The sequence below is a fragment of the Microtus oregoni genome, unplaced genomic scaffold (genome assembly GCF_018167655.1).
Source record: "Microtus oregoni isolate MIOR12 unplaced genomic scaffold, Mior012 000010F_ref0000083, whole genome shotgun sequence".
Classification (NCBI taxonomy): domain Eukaryota; kingdom Metazoa; phylum Chordata; class Mammalia; order Rodentia; family Cricetidae; genus Microtus; species Microtus oregoni.
This window is the reverse complement of record NW_024543069.1, coordinates 22,932,149-22,955,469: the sequence shown is the minus strand read 5'-3', so window position 1 is coordinate 22,955,469 and position 23,321 is coordinate 22,932,149. Positions and strand designations below refer to the sequence as shown.

At 43.8% G+C, this 23,321-nt stretch overlaps 1 protein-coding gene across 1 annotated transcript; it reads right to left on the bottom strand.

Moving 5' to 3' along the window:
- Positions 1-211: 211 nt before the first annotated feature.
- On the bottom strand, positions 212-23,020 carry LOC121453042 (putative exonuclease GOR). Its single transcript, XM_041659563.1, has 3 exons — positions 22,803-23,020; positions 3,872-3,951; positions 212-2,004 (listed from the first exon to the last, which is right to left on the bottom strand). The coding sequence occupies exons 1-3, from the start codon at positions 23,018-23,020 to the stop codon at positions 212-214; spliced, it is 2,091 nt and encodes a 696-aa protein (XP_041515497.1).
- Between the last annotated feature and the right edge of the window lie 301 nt (positions 23,021-23,321).

The window sequence follows — 23,321 nt, the reverse complement described above, 5'->3', positions numbered from 1 at the left end:
TGCAGGAGATCCTCCTCACTCCTTTGGTTGGGCTCGACATGACTTAACGAAACTCATTCTGTTTTCACAACCGCAACAGGGCAAACAGTACCTGGCCCTGCACAAGGTAGCAGGTCACTCTGCAAGGCTTCAGGCTTGGACTAAGAGTTTAACAACTTTATGGAGGCCAGTCTTCGCCCCCACATCCCAATAATCCATTCACAAGAAGCCCTCAAGTCTCTGGGTGGGTCTGAGCCTCGTTCTCTGGGTGCAGCTCCTCTGCCAGTATTGTGGGTGTCTGTGTGGATCGGCTCATGAAAACCTTCACCTGCTGCAGTCTGCACTTCGGGCAACTGACCTGTTGCTGAGGAGTGCAGATCTTGGCATCGTCTTGCACCTTCCAGGTCACCAGCTGCATGCAGGCAATGGCATCCTCGATGGAGTTGTGTCCGCTGCTGTGGTTCTGGATATTCCGGTTAAGGTACTGGGCGACGAGGCTTCGCAAGGAGCGCTTGAAGGGATACCCGCGGTGGTGCGGGAATAGCACGGACGTGTCCACCACGGTGTTGTGGATGAACTTCAAAGCCAGCAGATCACTCTCCAGGCTGTGTCCGATGAGGATGGTTTCGGTGCTGAAAAGGCTCAGGAGCACGGCCTGGACATCACGCAGCCTAACGTTGGTGTTCGCCAGGTCTGCCTCCGTCACTCCGGAAAATACGGTCATGTAATCCACGATCTCATTGTCAGGCTTGACAAAAGTGTCGTAAATCACACGTAAGTATGTGTCCACCACACTGACACGGGTGAGCTCCAGACCGTGCGTGGTGTAGCACATTTCACAGTCCAGGGCGTAGATTCCGGGGTGCGCCTCCCAGTCTTTCTTCGGGAAGGTCTTGGCAAAGCCCTGCAAGTTGTCCTTCCTGCCGTCCTGCACGTGTTGCTTGGCCACCACGCAGCCTTTGGAGCCGATGAGCGCGTTGCAGCACGAGTACTGCATCTCCCAGCCTCCGAGCACCCGGATGGAGTGGATGCGCCCCGAGTGGAACACGCAGGGATCTGAGCTTAGGCAGCCGCCAGAGGAGGACACAGGATACTCCACGTAACAGCGGCAGCAGGTCCTGTGTGTCGGATTCGAAAGCCCGTCTTCCGTGAAGAGCATTGCGGACCCGGGCTTCTCGGGATGTGCGAACGGGAAGCCATTCTCTTTGCGCTCCTCCTCCGTGAGCAGATAGCTCTGCAGGCGCTTATACAGGGTGGCCTGGCTGAAAGCCGGCACGGCACTGGGGACCAGGCCCCTGAGTTTCTTCAGGGTGTGCAGGGCGTCATTCAGGTACCTGTTCTTGCTGGGACATTTGTCATAGACCATTTTCTCCTCGGACTGCGCCTTCTTCATGGCCTCCAGGTACGAAGAGGTGAACTTGAGACATTCCTCCTTGAACAGGCCCAAGTAGTGCTGACGCATGGCAGCCGGAACCGTGTCCTTCAACTCCTTGGTGAGGGTGAGCTTCTTCACTCCAAACAAAGAATCGCTGTAGGCGGCTTGCTGTAGTGTGACGACGTGGATGAGGAGTGGCGGCTGAGCTACGGCTCTGCTGCTGCTGCTAAAAGTCCCCTTGGCAGCTGTGGTGCTGTTGGCCAGGCTGGTGCTGGCCATGTGGATAAGCCTCCTCTTCTCTCTCACCGACGCTGAGGACGACCGTGACGACAGCGACGTCGACGTCTCTGGGCACAGCAGCTTCCTCCTAGCCTGCTGGGGTCGCCAGTGCGGCCCCTCCCAAGGAGTTGAGAGCTGCACTATAGGGCCAGGCCTCAGAAATGGCACCAGGACCAGGATGCGCTGGGAGCACTGGGAACGACGCTTGGAGCGGTACTGGTAGTAATATATCAGAAAGTCCGGCATTGGATAGGGCATCCCTCTCCTGGTTTCAGGGTACCCTGCTGGGAACCAACTTTGGACTGTACCTTGACGGTTCATGCCTCTCTGGAGACGGAGCTCGGCAACAATCGCCTTGGCTGCCAGAGTGCCTGTGAGAAGCAGGGGTCGCCAAAGCTCCTATATACTGGTGATGGGCGGAAATGCCTCGCCACTAGCCCCAGGCATCCAATCACATTTGATCTACTAATCTCTAAACCAGCTTCCGGATTATTGGGCTCCTCCTACGAGGAAGGGTGTAGCTACTGAGCCATTGGAATTCCTGGTTCCAATTGGCCCTGTTTCATTTTTATTTCACTATATATCTTTGTAATTTCTTTTGAGAGCTTTATACATTGCATTTTGATTCTAATCACCACCACCACCCCAATTCCATCGGAAACCATTGTCTTACATATCCATAGCACTTTGTTTCCTCATTTTATTTTAAACCCATGAAGTCCAATTTCTGCAGCCCATATACTCTTGAGTGTGTGGCGGTCTCCTGAAGTTATAATTATATTTTGAGTGGGTGGGGGTATTTTCATGTTTCCTACCCTCTCCCCCACTTCCTTCCCTCTTCTCTCTTCCTCTTCCTTGTTTTCCCCTTCCCTCTCATCACCCACTCCCTGTATCTCTTCCATTTCTGAGACAGTCTTAATAATGCCTGATTGAATTTATGAGTTCTTGCCTCAACTTCCTGACTGTTGAGATAAGGGCGGTTTTTTGTTTTTGTTTTTGTTTTTTCTGTGAACAACTGGTTTGAAATTCCAGGTTTTCACCTTAAAATCAGTCTCTTGCCCTGAGCAATCCCACAGCCTTGATGTTTTTTGGTGGGGTTTTGTTTGTTTGGTTGGTTTGGTTTACTTTTTCCAGGTCAGGTTTCTCTGTGTAGCCCCAGCTATCCTGGAACTCACTCTGCCTACCAGTCTGGGCTCAGATTTACAGAGATACCCCTGCCCCTACCTCCCAAGTAATGGGATTAAATGTGTATGCCACCACCACGGGGCGTAACCACTATCATTTTGGGACCACACACAAAGAAACCAAGGCTGGGAGACTTTACCCAATTTACTCAGAATCCCACAGCATCTCTGGCCTGGTAATCTGATCTACGTTTTGGGGCTCTGCCACTCTAGGGTTACCAACAGCACTTACACAATTACCAACTAATAAATGAGATGTAAAGTAGTATAAATACTTAAACTTTTGGTTTTCCCAAGGCAGCAGTTTCTCCGTGTAGCCCTGGCTGTAGACCAGGAAGTGGGAACTCGCTCGCTGTAGACCAAGCTGGCCCCGAATTCAGAGATTTGCCTGCCTCTGCTTCCCAAGTGCTGGGTAGGATTAAAGATATGTGCCATCACTGCCTGGCAATTTAAGTTATTAAACTTTAAGACTTTGCCTCAAATGAGAAATAGGTAAATTGCATTTTCATTCATTTCAAATTAACAAATCAGTTGGAACCTAACAGTGGCAGTTTACTCGGGAAACCCTTGAACTTGGTCTCAAAATTCTGACTGAATTTGTGCTTGTAAATGCTGCTGTGTGCATGTGGATTTCTGAAAGTACGGATTTTATTTCTATTTTATTTTATTTATTTATTTATTTATTTATTTATTTTGGTTTTTCGAGACAGGGTTTCTCTGTGGTTTTGGAGCCTGTCCTGGAACTAGCTCTTGTAGACCAGGCTGGTCTCGAACTCACAGAGATCTGCCTGCCTCTGCCTCCCAAGTGCTGGGATTAAAGGCGTGCGCCACCAAATAGGCTGTTTACCATAGGTTAAACACACCCTGACGGTTAATGTAATCAAGTTGACAGGTTCTTTAACCCTAGGAAGCAAACCCTCTGGTGCATTTGTGAGCTCTAAGATTAGGGATTATCTCTTTAGGTTACCTAAAGTGGGAAACCCATTAAGAGCAACATCATTCCCTAGGCCCAGGATTTGGATGCCTTAAAATAGAGCTGAACACTGGCACTCACCCAGCTCTCTTGGGATCAACCGCTTCAAATCCTTGGCTCTAATTTTCTCGCCCAGACGGACGATGCCCTTGCATTGTGAGCTAGAAGAAATTTAATCCATTGTGTGTTGGCCACCAACTACTCCTTGGCACAGGAGTAGGAGTGATGTGCCCAAGACAGTGTCATGAGGGGGTGGGAGGCTTTGAGCTTTGAGGTTTCAGAAGACTTGGCCACCATTTCCAATTAGCTTTCTCCACATTCTGCTTGCAGTTTGAGATGTGAGCTCTGAGCCATTCCTGCCAACATGCCTCACTCTGCCATGATGGTCTGTAACATTCTAGACCCATAAGCCCAAATTAAGTGTTTTCTTTTCTAAGTTGCCTTGGTCAGGGTGGCTGTTTTTTATTATTGAAACTATAATATAACTGTATCATTTCCTGCTTTTTTTCCTCCCTCAAGTCTTCTCATATGCCTCTCCTACTCTCTTCCAAATTCAGGCATCATCTTTTATCATTAATTTTTGTTACATGCACATATGTATGTATTTCAAATTACAACCTGCTTAGTCTGTCTAATATTACTTGTGTGTATGTTTTAGGACCCACATGCTGGGTTCTAAGGTCAGAATGAGGCCTCCTGCAGGACATCAGCTGTGCTACGGTCTGGGGCCTGTTACCCCACTTCAGGATTTGTCAGGTGTTTGTTGATCTTCCCTGTTCTTCCGGGATAAGACGAATCTCAAGGTTGTTTTGATTTTCACACCCACCCCTCTGCTTTTGTTGCTTTTTTTTTTTTTTTTTAGAACTCTCTGTTCCAGTCCCAGACCTTTTTGAATGGGTTGTTTGGGTTCTGGAGGGGGAGGTGTTTGTTTTTGACTCTTTGTTTCTTGACTTTTTTAAAAAAAATACATTTTAGATATTATTAATTCTGTGTCAGATGTAGAGCTGGCAAAGATTCCCTCCTATTTTGTAGCCTGTGTCTTTACCTGGTCAATTGTTTCTTTCATTGTGCCAAAGCATTTCAGTTTTATAAAGCCCCTCTTGCCAATTGTTGGCCTTAATTCCTGGGGAAATTGTGTCCTGGTCAGAAAGGCCTTTCCTATCCCTCTATCATGTAGGGCACTGCCTATGTTTTCTTCTAGCGGCTTCAGGTTTCCGGTTCCCACATTTAAGACCATTGAAGCTGATTTTTCTGCAAAGTGATAGATTCAGATCTGAAGCCCAATTAATAAAAACACAGAGACAGATGTTGGGTTTCAACCTGAAGACCAGAAAAGCAAAGCAGCCAGCCAGTGGCTCTTACCACGATCTCAGTCTGAAAATAGTCATCCAGCCTCCAGGAAACCTCACAATGAGACTGAGCACTGTCTCCTCCCATCTCGTTCTGGGATTCCAGGGCATGCACCATTACAGCCTGGTGTGGCTACTGGGATTAAACGTGTGTGTTGTTGCTGCCTGGTCTGTAACACCAGCCAGTGTGACTACTTTATTTTTTTGATCTTCAGGGAAACTTTGTTTATTAAAATGTAAATGAAAAGCCACTACAGGATCCGGCTGCTTTCTTCCACATGTGGACATCCTTCTTTCCCAGCACCATTTGTTGAAGGTGCTTTCTTTTTTTCTCGCTTCAGTTTTTGGCATCTTCATCACATATTAAATGACTAAAGCCCCTCCTGTTTCAGTTCAGTGTGGTCCCATCGGTCTGCGTGTCTGTTTTTGTGCCAGTACCGTATTGATTTTTACTACGAAGACTCTGAAATATAGCTTAAGATCCGGAATCGTCATCCCTTGCGTGCTGTTCTTTTTGTTCAAGGCTGTTTGGGTTATTTGGGGTCTTTTGTGGTTCCATATGCATTTTAAGATAGTTTTTTTCCCCCTTTTTCTTTGAAGAAAATGATGCTGAGAGCTGAGTAACCAAAGGCTCTCTCGGAGGGCCTGATGGAAGGACCAAGGGAGCCTGCTTCTGTGTCCTTGCTCAGGAGCAGACTTGGAAGGAACAGACAGGACTGCGTCCAGGGCTTTGAAGGAGCCAAGGTTTCAATTCCTAGGAACATGGATTTTCTTTTTCCCCTGGAGAGACTGGATTATCAGTCCCAATGCCTCTGTGTGCTCAGTCCGTGATGTTCTTGAGATAGCCTGGGTTCCTGGTTGTGCAACATTGCTTAATTCTCCTCCTCTGTCTCATTGTACAGTAGCTTCTGCAGACTTTGTCCCACTTTCCCCCGGAAATAGTGCATACAAATCTGTACTTGATGAACATGCTTAGTATAAGACAGTTTGTACAAGGCCTCCTGATCCCAGTTTTTTCTATCTCCTTACCTTCTTGCCTTGTCCTCTCTCTCAGAATCTGTCACTGAAGGATGCTGGTTCAGGTCAAACAAGATGGGAATTTTGATTGAGATTGCAACTAAATCTGTAAATAACTTTTGGCAGAATGGTATTTTCACAGTGTTAACTCCACCAAAACACGAGTAGGGGATGTCTTTCATTTTTCTGGTGTCTTTCTCTATCACTTTATTCAGAGGTTTGAAGTTATCAATTGTAGATAATGTTAAACTTATCATCCTTTACTTCTTTGGTTAGGTTTATTCCTAGATATTTTATTTTCTTTAAGGCTACTATGATTGGGAATGTATCCGTGATCTTTTTCTCTGTACATTTGTTGTTGGAGTATAGAAAACGTATTGATTTGTGCGAGATGACTGTATTCTGTCACCTTGCGGAATTTGTTTATTTCTTGAAGTTTTCTGACAAGATTTTGGGGATTTCTAATGTAGAGTATTATGTTATCTGCAAATAGGGATAGCTTGACTTCTTTCCTTGTTTGTATCTTTTTTAATTTTCTTGTCTTATCGATTTGGCAACACTTCAAGCATAATATTGAAAAGGAGTGCGGATGGTGGCCATCCCTGTTTCACTCCTAATTTCAGTTGGATTGCTTCAATCTTTTCTTCATTTAGGAGGATGGTGACTGTGGGTTTTTTATACATAACTTTTATTGTGTAGAGGCATGCTCCCTCTAGGCCTATGTTCTCTAGGATTTTTATCATGAGTGTATGTCAGGTTTTGTCAATGGCTTTTTCTGCGCCTATTGAAACGATCGTGTGATTTTTGTCTTGAAGTCTATTTATATGGTTCATGTTTATTGATTTGTGCATGTTGAGCCATTCCTGCATTTCAGAGATAACGCTAACTTACCTCATGGTGGGTAATCCTTTTGATGTATATCTGTATTCTGTTTGCCCATATTTTATTGTGCACTTTGAGTTCATGTCCATCAGAGCTATTGTCCTGTCGTTTTCTTTTTTGTCTTTGTTCTTGTGGCTTTACCTGGGTTTGATATTAGAGTAATATTGGCTTCGTAGAAGTTCGGGAGTCCTCCTTCTATTTCTGTTTTTTTGAATAGTTTAGGAAGGATTAGTTGTAGATCTTCTTTGAATGTCTGACAGGATTCTTCTCTGGAGCCACCTGATCCTGGACATTTTTTTTAAGCTGGAAGCTTTCTGTTATTATTTCAGTCTCCTCATTTGTTATGGGTGGACTGATGTTGGTGTCTTCCTCTTGGTTTAATTTTAGTGGTTTGGCTGAATCTAGAAATTTATCCATTTCTTTGAGGTTTTCCAGATTAGTGGAGTACAGGATTTTAAAATATTTCCTTCATAATAATATTTCCTTCATAATAATCTGAATTTCTTTGGTGTCATCATAATATTTCCTGTTCACTTTCGATTCGGTTCATTTAGATGCTCTTTTTTTCTCTCATTTGGTTAAATAGGCCAAGTGTCTGTCAATCTTGTGTATCTATCTCTTCAAAGAATCAACAATTAGATTGGTCGATTCTTTGTATTATTTTCTTTCTTTTTATTTCACTGAAATCTTTTCTGATTTTTAGTACTTCTTCTGATTGGCTGATTTTTCCAAATTTTGAAAAGTTGCATCATTAAGTTATTAATATTTGTTCTTTCTGACTTTTTAATGTATGTGCTAGAGCTATAAATTTTCTTTGTAAGGCTTTTCAATGTGTCCCAGAGGTTTTTTTGTGTGTGTGCTGTTTTTTTTTTTTTTTCATTTTCATTTGGTTCCAGGAATTTTGGGGGTTTTTTAGAGACAGGATTTCTCTTTGTAACAGCTCTGGCTGCCTCTGCTTTCTGAGTGCTAGAATTAAAAGTGTGAACCTGCATAGTCTGGTTTGGTTCCAGGACATTTTTAATTTCTTCTTTGACTCATTAATCATTTAGTAATGAGTTATTTAATATCCCTGAGGGTTTGTTGTTGTTGTTTTGTTCATTTGTTTGTTTTTTTAACTAGAGATTTGTTTGCTGTCCATTATAAGTATTATTGCATTGTGGACATATAAGATACACAGGATCATTTCAATTCAATCTTTTTCAATTTGTTTTTTTTTTTTCTCTGTGGCTTTGGAGCCTGTCCTGGAACTAGCTCTGTAGGCCAGGCTGGTCTCGAACTCACAGAGATCCGCCTGCCTCTGCCTCCCAAGTGCTGGGATTAAAGGTATGTGCCACCACTGCACGGCTCTTTTTCAATTTGTAAAGATTCGTTTTGTGTCCCAGGATGAGGGGGAGTGCTTGCCTAGTGTGCAAAAACTTGATCTAATCCTCAGCACCACACAAAAGCAAGGTGGGAAAATCAGAAGTTCAATGTCATCCTGGGCTACACACGGCTATTTTCTTTTTTGTTTTTGTTTTTGTTTTTTTTTAATTTTTTTTATTGATATTTATTGAGCTCTACATTTTTCTCTGCTCCCCTCCCTGCCTCTCCCCTCCCCCTTCAATCCTCCTCCAAGGTCCCCATGCTCCCAATTTACTCAGGAGATCTTGTCTTTTTCTACTTTCTGCTTCCCATGTAGATTAGATCTATGTAAGTCTCTCTTAGTGTCCTCATTGTTGTCTAAGTTCTCTGGGATTGTGGTTTGTAGGCTGGCTTTCTTTGCTTTATGTTTAAAAACCACTAAGCTATTTTCAAAAATCAGTCTGATTAAAATTTACATGTAAGATATACAGCATGTAACATTTATTTTTCCTCTTTAGTAGACAACACAGATTTCAGTTGCGAATGAGTAGAAACATGAACTTGAGCGAGCCATCATGATATCGAAAGAGCATGTTCATTATGGATTATTTTACGGGAGTATATTTGCCTCGAATATTATATAATATCCATTGCCACCACAAGGGAGCTTATCAGAGAGGCAGTGTTCTAGGAAAGGCGGTGTTCTAGGCAGCACCATGTCCTGGGTCTCCCTACGGAGCATTGCTCTCTTGTTGCTTTTTTTTTGTTTTTCTCTTATTTCTTTTGTCGTGTACTTGATGTGTATAATTGAGATACAAAAAAATAGTTACAGTTTGAGGTCGGCCTGGTCTACAGAGAGAGTTGCAGGACAGCTGGGGCTATTGCAGAGAGACCCTGTCTCAAAAAAAAAAAAAAAAAAAAAAAAAAAAAACTGCTGTTGCCCGTGAATGACAGCACACAGATAATCACAAGAAATCGGAATTAGAAGCAACACACAGGCATGAGCTTCAAAACACAATGTTCACCAATTCTTTGGTGGGCGGAAACAGGAAGGTCAAGAGTTGAAGGTCATCCCTGGCTGCTTAGCAAGTTCAAGGCTAACCTGACTATGTGAGATTCTGCACCCTCAAAAAAAAAAAAGGAAAAAAGAAAACAAAAGGAAAGAAAGGAGATAAAAGAGAGAAATTTGAAAGGGAGGTAGGAAGAAGGACTGAATTTGACACTATCACATTTTCTGTGGAAGTTTAAAGACTAAGGTACCTCAGAGTGCATACCATTGGTGAGGATTGGACAGGACTGGAGATCTAACAAGATGAAGACTGGAGGAATGAAAGTAATGACAGGGAAGGGAGTAAAAGATGAGTGGGCTGGAGAGATGGCTCAGCAGTGAAGACCTTAGGAGCACTTGCTGCCCTTCCAGGGGACTGGGGTCCAGTTCCCAGTACCCACAGCAAGCTGCTCACGTGTAACCACAGCTCCCAGGGTCTGACACTATATAGTCTGCCTTCTTCAGGCTCCACACTCATGCGCATGCTCCTCCCCACCCCCAGCCAACACACAGAACAAAAATTTTAAAGTAAATCTTTTCAGTAAAAAGTATGATGAGGAAACAGACTTGGTAAAGGTGTCTGTGTCATGGTTGATGTTGGTTGCAAATGGCAGAAAATTCAGTGAAGACCAACCTTACCAACTCCCAGATCTCAGAATTCCAACTTCAAGAACTATGAGGAAATAAATTAGTACCGTCCAAGTTACTTGATCTGTGGAACTTTGGTATGGTAGCCCTGGCAAGCTATTATAACAAGGAAGACCAGCGTCCCTGAGACACTACTCTCGCTGGAGCAGGACCATGGAAAGCCCTGATCAGTCCGACTCTATCACTGTCCAATCATTCCTCCTCGAAGAACCTGTCCCTGGGTTCTGGGTACGGCCAGACCTCAGGATGAACAGCACTCTGTGTATCACACTGTGCTTTGCACTGTGTCTTCTTGGAATAACATGAAGGCTGCCCTTCAGAAGTGGAATCCATGGAAAAGGATCCAATAATTGGTAATTCCCCACAGAACTAGACACAGTTGAGCCAGGCTCTGGTCCTCTCAGAGGCTGTATAAGATTCCCAGGTCAATTTGCCAAGAAAAGAACATTCTGTCCCTTTATCATTAAGGCTTAGATAGTATTTATTTGATATTTTTCTTGCTGGTTAATGATTCTTTCTTATTGATCCAGAAATACATCTTTTGGTTTCGATACTATAATCAAGCAGTTATGCAACTGAACAGAAGCTTGGTAGAATTAAAAACTCTCAAGTTCTTAAAGTTTTATTTTAAACAATAACCAGGTTTGGTGGCTCATCCATACTTATTGCCATTCTACTTATAATAGCTGGGAAATGAAATGGGCCTACCTGCCCGTCAAGTGGGTGACAGATAATGAAAATATGCTAATATTCACACAGTGGAGCTTTATCCAGCTGCAAAATAATAACATAGAATAAAATCAACCCATAAGGTAAATGGATGAAACAAAAAATATTATACTGAGGGAGGTCAGGCACAGAGAAGCACGTGTCAGTGTTCTCCTCATAATTGAACCCTGGCTTTGGGTCTCTTAATTTTGTGTGTTCAGCTTATGAGTTTCTCTAGGCATCAGAGAAGAGGCCATGGGCAGCAGAAGGCCTCATGGGATGGAGACATTAGCAGATCTTAGGTGATCAGAAAGTAGAGGGGGAGGGTAATGAGGATTGAAATGTTCAAGAAGGAGGGGGAGGGGATAGGGAAGAAAAGAGGGCAGGAGGATAAGTTAATGAAAAGGTTATGAAAAGACACATGGAAACCTACAGTCTGGTCATCAAACTGAGAAAACAACGAAAAAGGAGGAACACTGCAGGATTGGCAAAGGCTCCTCCTTCACAGAGTGTGGAGAGAGGATGTTTTTAAAATAAATGTGTTTATTTTACATCCCCTCCCTCCTTTTCTCCCAGTCCCTAACCCCGTTCTGTTCCCATCTCTCAATTCACCCTTCTCCTTTACTGTTTAAGAAAGGGCAGGCCTCCCATGAGTATCAACAAACATGGCATATCAAGTTGCAGTAAAACTAAGCACCTCCCCATTTATTGAGGCTGAGCAAGGCAATCCAATATGAGGATTAGAGTCCCAAAAGTTAGCAAAAGAGTCGGAGACAGCCCCTGTTTCCACTGTTAGGAGTCGGACAAGAGGACTGTAATATATATGCAAAGTGTTTAGGTCCGTCCCATCCCAGCTCCTTGGTTGTCAGTTCAGTCTCTTTTATTTTACAACTAATATCCACTTATGAGTGAGTACACAGCATCTTTATCTTTCTCAGTCTGTATTACCTCACTCAGGAATTCTTTTCTAGTTCCATCCACTTTCCTTCAAATTTCCTGGTATCCTTGTTTCCAGCAATGGAGTAATAATCCTCCATTGTGTAAATGTACCACATTTTCTTTGTCCATTCGTTGGTTGAGGGACATCTAGGTTGTTTCCAGGTTCTGGCTATTCCAAGTAAAGCTGCTATGAACAGAGTTGAGCAGGTGTCTCTGTGATATGATTGTGCATCCTTTGGGTTTATGCCCAAGAGTGGTATTGCTGGGTCTCATGGTAGACTGGCTCCCTGTTTTCTGAGAAATTGCCACACCGATTTCCAAAGTGGCTGTATAAACTTGCTCTGTCCCCAGCAATGGAGGAGTGGTTCCAGCAAGGATGGTTTGTAAATGACGAAGAAGGGCAGAAAGTTAGGAGATGGTTCAGAAACTACTCTTCTGCTCCAAACTCAGATGCCTTCTGGGAGACCAGCCAGAGGCGGGATTTCAAGGGAGTGAAATTGCTGACAGCAGTGTTGGATGGAGACACAGGTCCATGAGGATGGACATCATCTACTTGTCATCTTTCCCCAGGCTGGGCATCAACTAGGACCCCATTCGCTAACTCACTATCCCAGGCTTTGAACACAGACATTGGAAATAAAACTACAAAAGTTTGCACATAGTGCCCTCAGCCCTGAGCCCACCCCCATGCCCCAACACAACGACACACAGACATAGACACACACAGACACTACATACACACACAACACACACCATACACACACAATAAGGCACAACACGCACCATAATTACAGACACACACATACACCACACACGCACCACATATACACACAACACACCATACACACAGACACACACATACACCACACACGCACCACATATACACACACCACACACAATACACACATAATATACACTATATGTACAAACACACACATACACCACACACACACAATACACACATAACACACACCATACTTACAGACACACATATACACCACACACCGTACACACATACCATACACAATACACACATAACATACACTATACATACAAACACACACATACACACACACCACAGAACACTGATAGGAATGAGGCCAAGAACTCTTACATCAATATATGTGCAAACAACAGTCTTAGGAAAACAACATTCTGGCCAAAACTATGAATTATGATTACTTGGGATTGGGAAACAGAGCAAGGCCATGGTCCCCTTTTTCCACAGTATTTCTCTGTGCTTTCAGAAATGTTTTAAACATTATCTCAGCACAAATACGAAACTATGTCATGGGGAAAACACTTGGTGACTACTAAGGATGACTTCTGGAGCACAGATTAAATTTCTTCTGCTGCATCCGGGTTAAAAATCGACATTTTTTGTCCTTTTCCTTCGGGAAAATCTTCCAGACCAGGTAGCTTCTCCCAACTCATAACCTGAGCAAACATGCCTGAGATTTTTATCCTTTCAATTAGTTTTCTGAAGAGAATTCACTAAAAACTTTTAGAGGGCAAATGCCCAGCCTGTGTCTTAAGTTTTATATCATACTCTTCTGAATACAAACGGTGAATTCTACCAACAGACAAATGATGTCATATTTCCTGGAAGAAAACTTTAAACTGAGGTTTTCTCTGTCTTATAGGGACCTCGGGGTCCCTGAGGTTCTTTTTTCTCCTAATAAAGAATGTTTATCCCAATTCTTTTTGTTGCCAGAATGTTTTGCAGCCAAGCACTAAATCAGGAGCCAGGATATCTCCCTAGAGGTATGACCGCATTAAATGCTCAGTCAGTATTGAATTCATTTTGTTCCAAAGTTTTCTGACGAACTCACAAGATAATCTCCAAATCTAAGAGATGTTAGTCATAGGGCCTAAAGGAATTCACCTTCACTGAACCAACGGGGGGGTGGGAGGGCGCAGTAGCAGACCTCTAAACTAGAAGACTTCCCAGGGTTTAAAATCAAGCAAGGATTGTGCATGATACATTAAAAAGTTTTACTACCTTCTTCTAATGTATGCTTGAGTATTCTGATCTAAGCATTTTCCCTGGGGCAGCAAAGCTTGCTTAGTTTTAGATTTTGGGTCAGGGGGTAAAATTCAAGGCCCTGTCTTTGCACATACAGGCAAGGGCTCTACCACTAAGCTGCACCCCCCCCACCAGTGCTCACACCCCTACATTTAATAGCAATGGAGCAATCCTTCACCTGAATCAGCGCTAGATACACCGCTTGACAAGTCTCTGTGCTATTCGGAATAGTGTCCGTCCAGTACACAGTCAAGTGATTGCTCCCCTCTCTCTAAGAACTTTTTCCTCCTGTGACATTTTAGGGAAATAAACCACAATTAGAGACAGTGAGGAGATAATAGTCACTAGAAATTTGTATGTGCCCCCCCACCGCAACCACCCAGATAGCACACTATCTCCTAGCTTATTGGATCCAGAAAAAAATTTATATATGTGTGTATATATATATATATATATATATATATATATATATGAAAATTCTGGAAATAACTATTATACTCAGACATCAGATAAATACATGTTCTGCCCCAAAGTCCTGAACCAAGAGGGAAAAATCCTTGTAGCTTTGCAAGAAACACAACATTCCCAATTTGTAGCAATGTTTTTTTCACAAACATTTCTAAAACTAGAAGGTGGCCCTAATTAGGTTCTACATTCAGCCCAAGGGGCACTTAAATGTAATTAAATATAAAACTCGACACCAGAAGTTTGTATCTTCGTTGCAAACAACTTCAAAAATAAGAGGTTGAGGCACTACCGTGAGTTGAAGGACAGCCTGGGCCACGCGGTGACAGAGGCCTTATCCAAAGAAAGGTTCTGTGGGCGCTAAAACACTAGAAGCAGATCAAGGTAGGCCTAACTTCCTCCCTGTCACCAGTCACTGCTCGCTTTACAGTTAGCAGAGAATGCTCGCAGAACTCAGATCAGTGAATTCCTTGCCTTCTCTTGTTCACCAGAGTGCAACTGAAGCCACAGGTGTAGATTGGCTTTCATTGAGGTCTGGCCCTCAGAACTTGCTCAATTTCCTTCCTGCAGTAATAATGAGAACCCCATCTAACCCCTTCCTTTGAGGCCTGTGATTGCCTAGCTTCCCCTAGAACATAAAATCCTACTAAATAAAATGAGCTGTGGTGGTCGTACAGCTGGGTTTCGTTGTGTTAAGAAATCATAGCAACTGTGTGCGCATCACTATAAACCGCTCCTCTGGAGTGAACGGGAGGTTACAGGCCATAACAAACGGGAAGGGGGGGCGGGGGGCTTCTGTGGCAAGGGATACTGCTTCCTTTACACAGCACTGATGCTCGGTGTCCAGCTGCCCAAGGGCTGACCTGGGCCACCTGCTCCACCAATTCTTCACAATTTTGATGCAACAACCCCTCTTCACTCAGGACATTTTTTTTTCTTGCTTTTAATTAAATTTAAAAAGAGAATTTTAAAAGAGAATTTCATACATAAATACTGTATGTACATCGTTTGCGTGTTGTGTGACAGGACTTTTCCTGGGAAGACACAATACGCATGTCTACTCACCCCAGATAGGGAGCCCACCACAGACTAAAGTACAGACACCACCAAAGTCCACCTTGATGAACCAGTGAGTTTTATTGGGGGTTATACAGGAATATGGGCCAGGGATTACTTACAGGAACAGAAATACTCAGAGACAGCTGTATCACCAAAGCCCACCCCGGCATAAGTGACAGCTCACAAAAGCTGGGAACCTGGAGCTCACTGCACAGCCTGCGGGCAGCTCAACAGGTTGGACAGGCACCTCAGCTGTCTAGACCTCTTCCAGGCAACTCTTACAGTTTCTTCTTCTTCTAGGCAGCTGCTCTGGTCTCAGAGTCTTCTTTGCAGCTCCACTTCCTTCCATCTCTCAGCTTTTACTGCTTACTTTGGCAAGGAGTGGACCAGTGAGACTGGCTGGTTTCAGGGACCACCTGAAGCTAGTTTAAGTAGTTTACTTTCCTGCTTATGGAGCTTCCTGTAAGACAGAATGTTTTTTAAAAAAATCTTACACAAGAGCGCCCACCTTCTCAAGATTGTTTGTTTTGAAATTCAAGAGTTTGATGACTCAGGACAACACATCCTCCAAGAGCCAAGAACCTCTCAGTTTTGCAAAGGAATAATGTATCCATATCCTCTGGAATGAGCAAAGAAAGTTCCAGGACACCCAAGGTTTTTCCACAGAAAAAAATAACGTCTGTTATCACAGACTAACCTTTGCCCTTTCTCACATCGCTGCAAGAGTTATATGTCCAGTGAGTTCTTTCCCGAAGAATTACTTACCCGAGGAAACATAGTTCCATTTGTGAGGCCAAACCCAAGAAAGGTTTGCTCTGATGTCAGCCAGATGCTATGGAAGAAAGGATCCATCAATCACGGAAAGCATCAAATGCGTTGTTTAAGTTGGATACCAGCAAACAAATAAGAATGCTTTCCATGAAACATGCATAGCTCAGCCCCTGCTCTTTTACATTTGAATATGTGCATGCATAAATATACATGCATATCATATGAGATAATATTTTCTCAAGAGTACAGAAGATTTCATGGACAAATAATGCCTGGAAAATAATAAAAATTTCCATTTCTGGTGTTTATAAATTTGTAAAGAAAATTTGGTTATCCCTAGCTGACTTTTCAACTTGTATCTGTCAGTCAGTCTGAACATTTGTTATTCAATTTTCGAGAGCTTTCTGTATAGAGGGTGTCTTACTCAGTGTTCTATTGTTGTGAAGAGACACCATGACCATGGCAGCTCTTATAAAGGAAAACATTTTCCCGGGCTTATAGTTCAAAGGTATACTCCATCACCATGGCTGGAAGCATGTCAGCCTCCCAAGTACAGGGATTAAAGGTGTGCACCACCACCACCTAGTGATTTGAGTTTCTGAAACCTCTCTGACACACTTCCTCCAACAAGGTCACACCTCCTATAACAAGGCCCCAAAATGTCACTTCTTATGAGTCTATGGTGGCTGTCATTCAAACGCACCACAGGTAAGAATTGAAGAGTCCAGAATAAGAATAAAGGAATGAAGAGTCCAGGGATAAGAATACAGAACCGTAGGTTCCAGAAAGAAAAATATAGAAATACAGGACTATAAAGTTGTAAGCCTAGGAGAATGAGAGCAGGATGTCGGCAGCTTTCTAGGCAGCATAGGGATTAGCTATTAACAATGGATTCCCCTCAGCCCACCAGCAAAGGATAGTTTTTTAAATGGCTCTCTGCAGCTAAGGGTCAATTTTCCAGATTACCCTCCACCTCGCCCCCCCCCACACACACACATTTACAACAGACAACTGCACGTGGGCTAAGTTAACTTTTCGTGACAGGGTTTTGTACATGACTTTTGGGTATGCATTGTTCCATATTCTTCCCGCTATGAGAACTGGCAGCGTCAGGGAAGTGAGGAGTTTTGGTATACACCATCAACAGTGTCAGGAAGAAACAGCAGGCTAAACACAAACACTAATTTAACCAAAAGCTTTGGTAATGGAAAATGGTTTAAAAAGAAATTGTGTCAAAGTTTTACCTTAAGATTGTAAAAATTCCTTTGTCTATGCCTAATGCTTGCTATGAAAAGGGGTGTTTGGAAGCCACCCAGTTTGCCACAGTTCCAGAAGTCCAATCTCTGGCTGTGGTCACAGCTACAGCTGTTAAGCTTTGTGTGCCCCATGGTAATTTTTTCTTTTTCTTTCTCTGGAAGAAATCTTGCTTCTGGTTTAACAGGCTCTGGTGGTCCGTCCCCCGTCATTCTGTGAACCCCAACAGAATAAGGAAGTGAAAGAGCAACGGTACTTTTCCAATCAGTTAATTTTCTCAGCTGCATGAAAGACTGACCTCAGAGCAGAAAGGTCATTCTGGTAGGTAGCAAATGGCTTTCTGGCTTGAACGGCTCCTCCGTTCTTCTGTGTCTAGGCTAAAAACACCCAGCGTGCAGACTTGCCCCTTGGCAGTCTCTCTAGGCACATGTTCCAGGCCCGCATGTGTGAGTATAGACGGATGTAGGCTCATAACTGCATACATAATTACATGCACACTTGCTTGGTGCTTTTTCTCTGAAGCTCCCGGGCTCAAAGCACAACCTCACCCTCAGAACAGCAATCTGCAACCTTGCAAACCTTGCCCTTCCAATAGCCAGATATGATTGTCCAGCCAGGTTAGGACCTAAGTTTCTGTTTGTTTGGTTGGTTGGTTTGGTTTGGTTTTTTGTTTTTATTGAAACAGGGTCCCCCTGTATATACCTGACTAACCTGGAGCTCACTATGCAGACTAGCCTGACCTCAAACTCATGGGAAACTTCTTGCTTCCGCCTCCTGGATTCTGGGATTAAAGATGAGCCACCTTGTCTGGCTTGGGGTCACAGCCTGGGCTGAATTGTTCTTTTGTTACTGTGACCTTAACATTATCCTCTTCAAATGCCTGCTGGGCCTCACACAAGCCACAGATCTAGAATTCATTTTCTTCTGAGTTCCCATTAGTCTGTCAGTGAAGAGCATCTCCATGAGAGCTACAAGGAAAATGAGAAGCTATTGCTTTCTGGAGACAGGAGCATGCTTCTGGATGCTGGCTGACAGGAGAATCAAAGTGACCTCTGCTCGGACCTCCGAGAACCAGGTCTAAAGCTCTGCCTGCAGGATACAGTCCTTAGTGCTGCTCCCCAGACCTATGCAGCTGCCATTCTAGCAGCCTTACTGCCCCGTATTGAAACCTTTGACACTGAGCGCAAAGAGGGTTGTGTCTTGGTTTCTTTCCTTGTTGCTTTGATAAAATGCCGCAACAAAAAGCGGTGCTCTCCAGGGAGAACGCATTTTGGTTAATTGTGCAAAGTGATAGGTCATCACTTGGATTGGAAGGTATTGCCTCAGAAACCCGTGGTATCTAATCAAATTGTAACCCCAGTCGGAAAGAGAGCAATAAAAGCTTGCTTCTGCTCACTTTCTCTTTGTTATATAGGCCAAGATCCAAACCCAGGTGAACCCTTTTAGGATGGGACTTCCCACCTCAATTACTGTAATCAACACCACTTCTCCCAGCAAGCCCAGGGTCTAAATAATCCTGGCAGGCAGAGCTGGAGCCTTGTAAGGTTGAAGATAAACAGCATCACACATGGTCTTCCTGCTGGTCCAGCCCTGAGCGACTCTCTGGCTGTGGCTCTGAAAAGGAAGGAAAAGGGGACCTTGATTCTTTCCCAGTTCCTGGCCTCAGTGGGGCTAACACACTCTTCAGACATGGCCTGTTAATTTTGAACTCCATGAACGAACAGACACTTCTTCCTGCCAATTCCAAGTCCTCATCTCCCAGTCTTTAAGTCTTTAAGGCCTGTGGTTATTATCTAGAGGAAGGAGGCAGATCCCCTCCAAAGTTACCTCCCGTTACACTTACTTCCCCTCAACAGCTGACTCTGACTTTTATCCTTCAGATTGAGACATGAAGATGCCTACACAGGACAAAGGAAAATCATGGTTCTTTGACCTTTACAAACAAAAGTGCTAGCAAGATGAGGATAAATGCTCATTTCCCATACACCTCTGTGTGTACTTTTACCTCCCAGGCACCCTACAAATAGTTTAAACCCTAAACTCACCCTGCTGTAATCTGATTAACCTTAAACTCCCAGAGAGATGAGGTCCTGGCCCACCCGGCCTCTGGATGGCAGTTCAGACTCAGCGCTGAGTTCAGGCATCAATAGCCCTTTTTGCTTCCCAGGCTCAACCCTAGTTTGCTAGGTCTTAAGGCCTTTCATAGCCATTACTTCTGTTTATAATAGCTCAGGAAGTCTGCCCTGACCCTTGCCCCACTAATTCCTACACACTCTAAGAGTCTTGGCTGTCCTTTATCACGCACATTTAGCTCTTCCTGACATAACCATCTGCTACTTCTCCTCTGTAGCGCATTTGATAATTGAATTAACTTTAGCTCAAAACTGCCTCTGTACATGTTTGGAATTGAACCTTAAGAATTCTTTTCACACAGTGAGCTACTATCTAACTTGATCTATAACCAGACTAGAACCTACTGTTACAACAAGTAGCCAAGTCTCAGCCAACCACGAGCACTTTCTCCTCAAATATGACAGACAGGAGCTGCATCCAATCAGACTACCTCTGCAAACCACTTCCTTTCCTCTGGTGATCATAATAACATGCTCACACGGTTGGGAAGAGACACTGTGAACCATAGTTGGAACACACAGCTGGGAACTCCAGAAAGTTAATAAAACTCCATTAAGGGGCTGGAGAGATGGCTCAGCGGTTAAGAGCACTGACTGCTCTTCCAGAGGTCCTGAGTTCAATTCCCAGCAACTACATGGTGGCTCACAGCCATCTATAATGAGACTTGGCGCCCCCTTCTGGCTTTCAGGCACACATGGAAGGAATGATGTACACATAATAAATAAATAAATAAATAAATAAATAAATAAATAAATATTTTTAAAAAATAAAATAAAACTCCATTAAGATGTAGAGAACTAAATTTGTTATCATTTTGTCTTTCAATTTTATTACAGATATAATTCACTAATTAAAAACATGTCTTTCTTTCATCCCTTGCAAACGGTAGCTTCCTGATGTTACATTTCCCCAGCTCTTTCCTTAGTGCCTGGCACGGTGCTCACCATACAGACCTTCAGTATGCCCTGAGCAGAAGAAAGGAATGGGGGGGGGGGGCAGATGGCAAGTAACGGGATGGTTAAAATCACTCTCTTTCAGTGATATTCCAGTTAAAACTATAGGCAATATAATCTACTGCTGGTTGGAGGACAGGAAAGGACGGGAAAGGAGGAGGGGAGGAAGGGAGGAGGATGAAAATGGAAGAAGAAGATGAAAAGGGAAGAAAGGGGAAGGAGGAGGAAGCCACTTCCAAAGACGGCAAGAGAACTATTCTGTCTGTCAGGAAATTAGCACAAGAATAAATCTCTGAAAGTAACCAGTTTTATAAATAGGGATAATGAGAGAAGAAATTTGGGGTGTAGGAGATGGTTTGGACACCCAAACTAGAGAAGTGTGCTATATTACAACTCCGTTGTGAGGAGATATGCCAGTTTCTAAGCACGCTTGGGTAACACCGTAGAAGCCATCCCATCTCCATTTCTCGTTTTTCTGGGAGCATCTGGGCATCCTCTGTTCCTAACTGAGCTACTGGGACTCTGTCGGCAAACCAGAGCCCAGACCCTTGGCTGTTGTTACTCACACTCTTAGCAACTGAACAGGCTAAATCATACGACTGGAGGCAGAGGAAACACACACAAACGTGTCCACAAGCAGCCCTTTGTCACATGGAAAGGAAAGAAGCAAGCACACTGAAGGTTTCTAGCAGGCATGAGCGTGACAAACACAGGCCCAAGTGTGGCAAACATGCCACCAACAGGTTCAGCCTTTCGTCCTTCTCCCCCAGTCCCTCTACCCTGGCTAAACAGTGAGATTACATTCCTAGAGGAAGCCACCAAGGTCCAGCTATGAAAGCCTTCTTTAGGCTACCATGATCAAAATTCCTAAGCAAAATCAAACATTTCCCTTTACAAACTGCCATTCGCCTGGGCCACATCTGTGTCCTCTCTATCCTTCTGGGGCAAATAAATCTCCCTTGTTCTGAGAACTTGGTCTTGGGGTGTCTTCTGCCGATCCTTTCATACATTCTGTCGCCTCCTTTGAATCTAACCAGAGCTCATCCATTGAGTGAAGCAATCTGACATGAATTATCTACTGAATTCCTTTCCTCAGTCTCCCAGTTCCTTATTAGACTTTATAAGCATCCTTTCAGAAGTCACCATGGTAACTTCCCCTAAGGGTGTGTGTGTGTGTGTGTGTGTGTGTGTGTGTGTGTGTGTGAATGAAAACTGATGTTTGCTGTCTTTTCAATAACCCACAAGCAAAAGAAGCTAGGTGCTACTTTGAAAATCAAACCAGGTCAAAGGTCATATGAAGGGCACATGCAGGAGACTCCCGGAAGGAGATTTCACTCTACAGCTGGTAGGTACATGGAAGGGCATCTCTAAGCAACACATACTGATTATGGTGAGGAAGAGTTCCAGAATACTGACAGCAAGAAACTTCCACAAATAAGAAAACAAAAGAAGGACGGATGCATTCAGAATGGCAAGGAATCGATTTTATGAGTTTTAAATGATAGGAAAGGGGTTCAGAATGGAAAGGAATCAATTTCATGGGTTTTAAATGATAGGAAAGGGGTCTGGGGCACAGCTCAATGGCAGAACACTCGCTTAGCATGCTCAGAGCCCAGGGATCCAGCCAACCCTGTAGTCTATTGCAGAAGACGAAACAATGCATCTGACACAAGTAAGAAAATAGGCAGGGTATCAGCTGGACTGCAATGTGCATTTATGCTTACCAGCGCACGTGATGCCCTAGGTTTAACCTCTGGTACTCCAAGTCTTCTTTCTTGTTCATGTCACCAAGGGATAGTGCCATATACCTGTGGTACACACACTTGGGAGGTAGAAGCAGGAGGATCAGGACTGGTCATCAGGAACAGGCTATTCTTTCTTAAATATATATTTGCCTTAATCACCATTTACTGCAAAAAAAAAAAAAGAAGCTTCTCTGATGAGGGTTGAGAGATGCACAAATCTATAAGCATAAAGACAGAGACTTAGGGAGGGCAGTTTTTTATTATTTAGCAGAATAGTAGTACTAGGTTCTCCTATAGCGCCTATGACCGAGCCAGCCACACTTTAGGAGTGGCTTATATCTAGATTATGTAGAATCCCTGATTTATAAATACTGGAAACTAAATCCGTTTTATTTTTTTTGGGGGGGGGTTTCGAGACAGGGTTTCTCTGTGGCTTTGGAGAATGTCCTGGAACTAGCTCTGTAGACCAGGCTGGTCTCGAACTCACAGAGATCCACCTGCCTCTGCCTCCTGAGTTCTGGGATTAAAGGTGTGCGCCACCATCACCCGGCACTAAATCCGTTTTTAAGTGAGTATAATGAGCAATCTTCTGGCCCCAGCTGCTTGAATGCTCATGTTAGAATGGAATCTCAGCATGTGTCCTCTTTCCATAGTCACACCCACGCCACACTCACCCTCTAAGGGCCATCTTGCAGCTGTTTACCTTGATCACAGAATTCTCGGTGAAGCGCCAGGTATTGACACAGAGGCGCCTCTTCAGCATCTTCAGATGTAGGGCTTGGATGAGCTTTACACTAGGTAGCTCTAAAACCGGATTCCTAGTCTCCTCGTCTCGTTCTCTTAGCAGAGCAGTCTCTCCTTTAGTTTTCAGTGGCGAAGAGAAGAGCGTCATTATGGTTACTAAAAGCTACAAATTGAATACAGCTGAGTGTCTGTCTATGTGTGGTGGTTCATCATCCTGCCCCAAGAATACTCAGCAGACTGCTAAACCAGGCCTCCTCCAGGGTATCTCTGATGACGTTTCCAGAGAGCTCACAAGGATGCGAGGAAACTGTGAGAAACTGGGCCTGAGGGGAAGAAGCCGATTGCGGGGAGACTACATCTAGCTAGCCCTGGCCACTTGCTGTGTGCCATGACTTGGGCTGCTGTACAGCACTGTCCCATCTTAATGGACAGAAACAATGGCAGGAGAA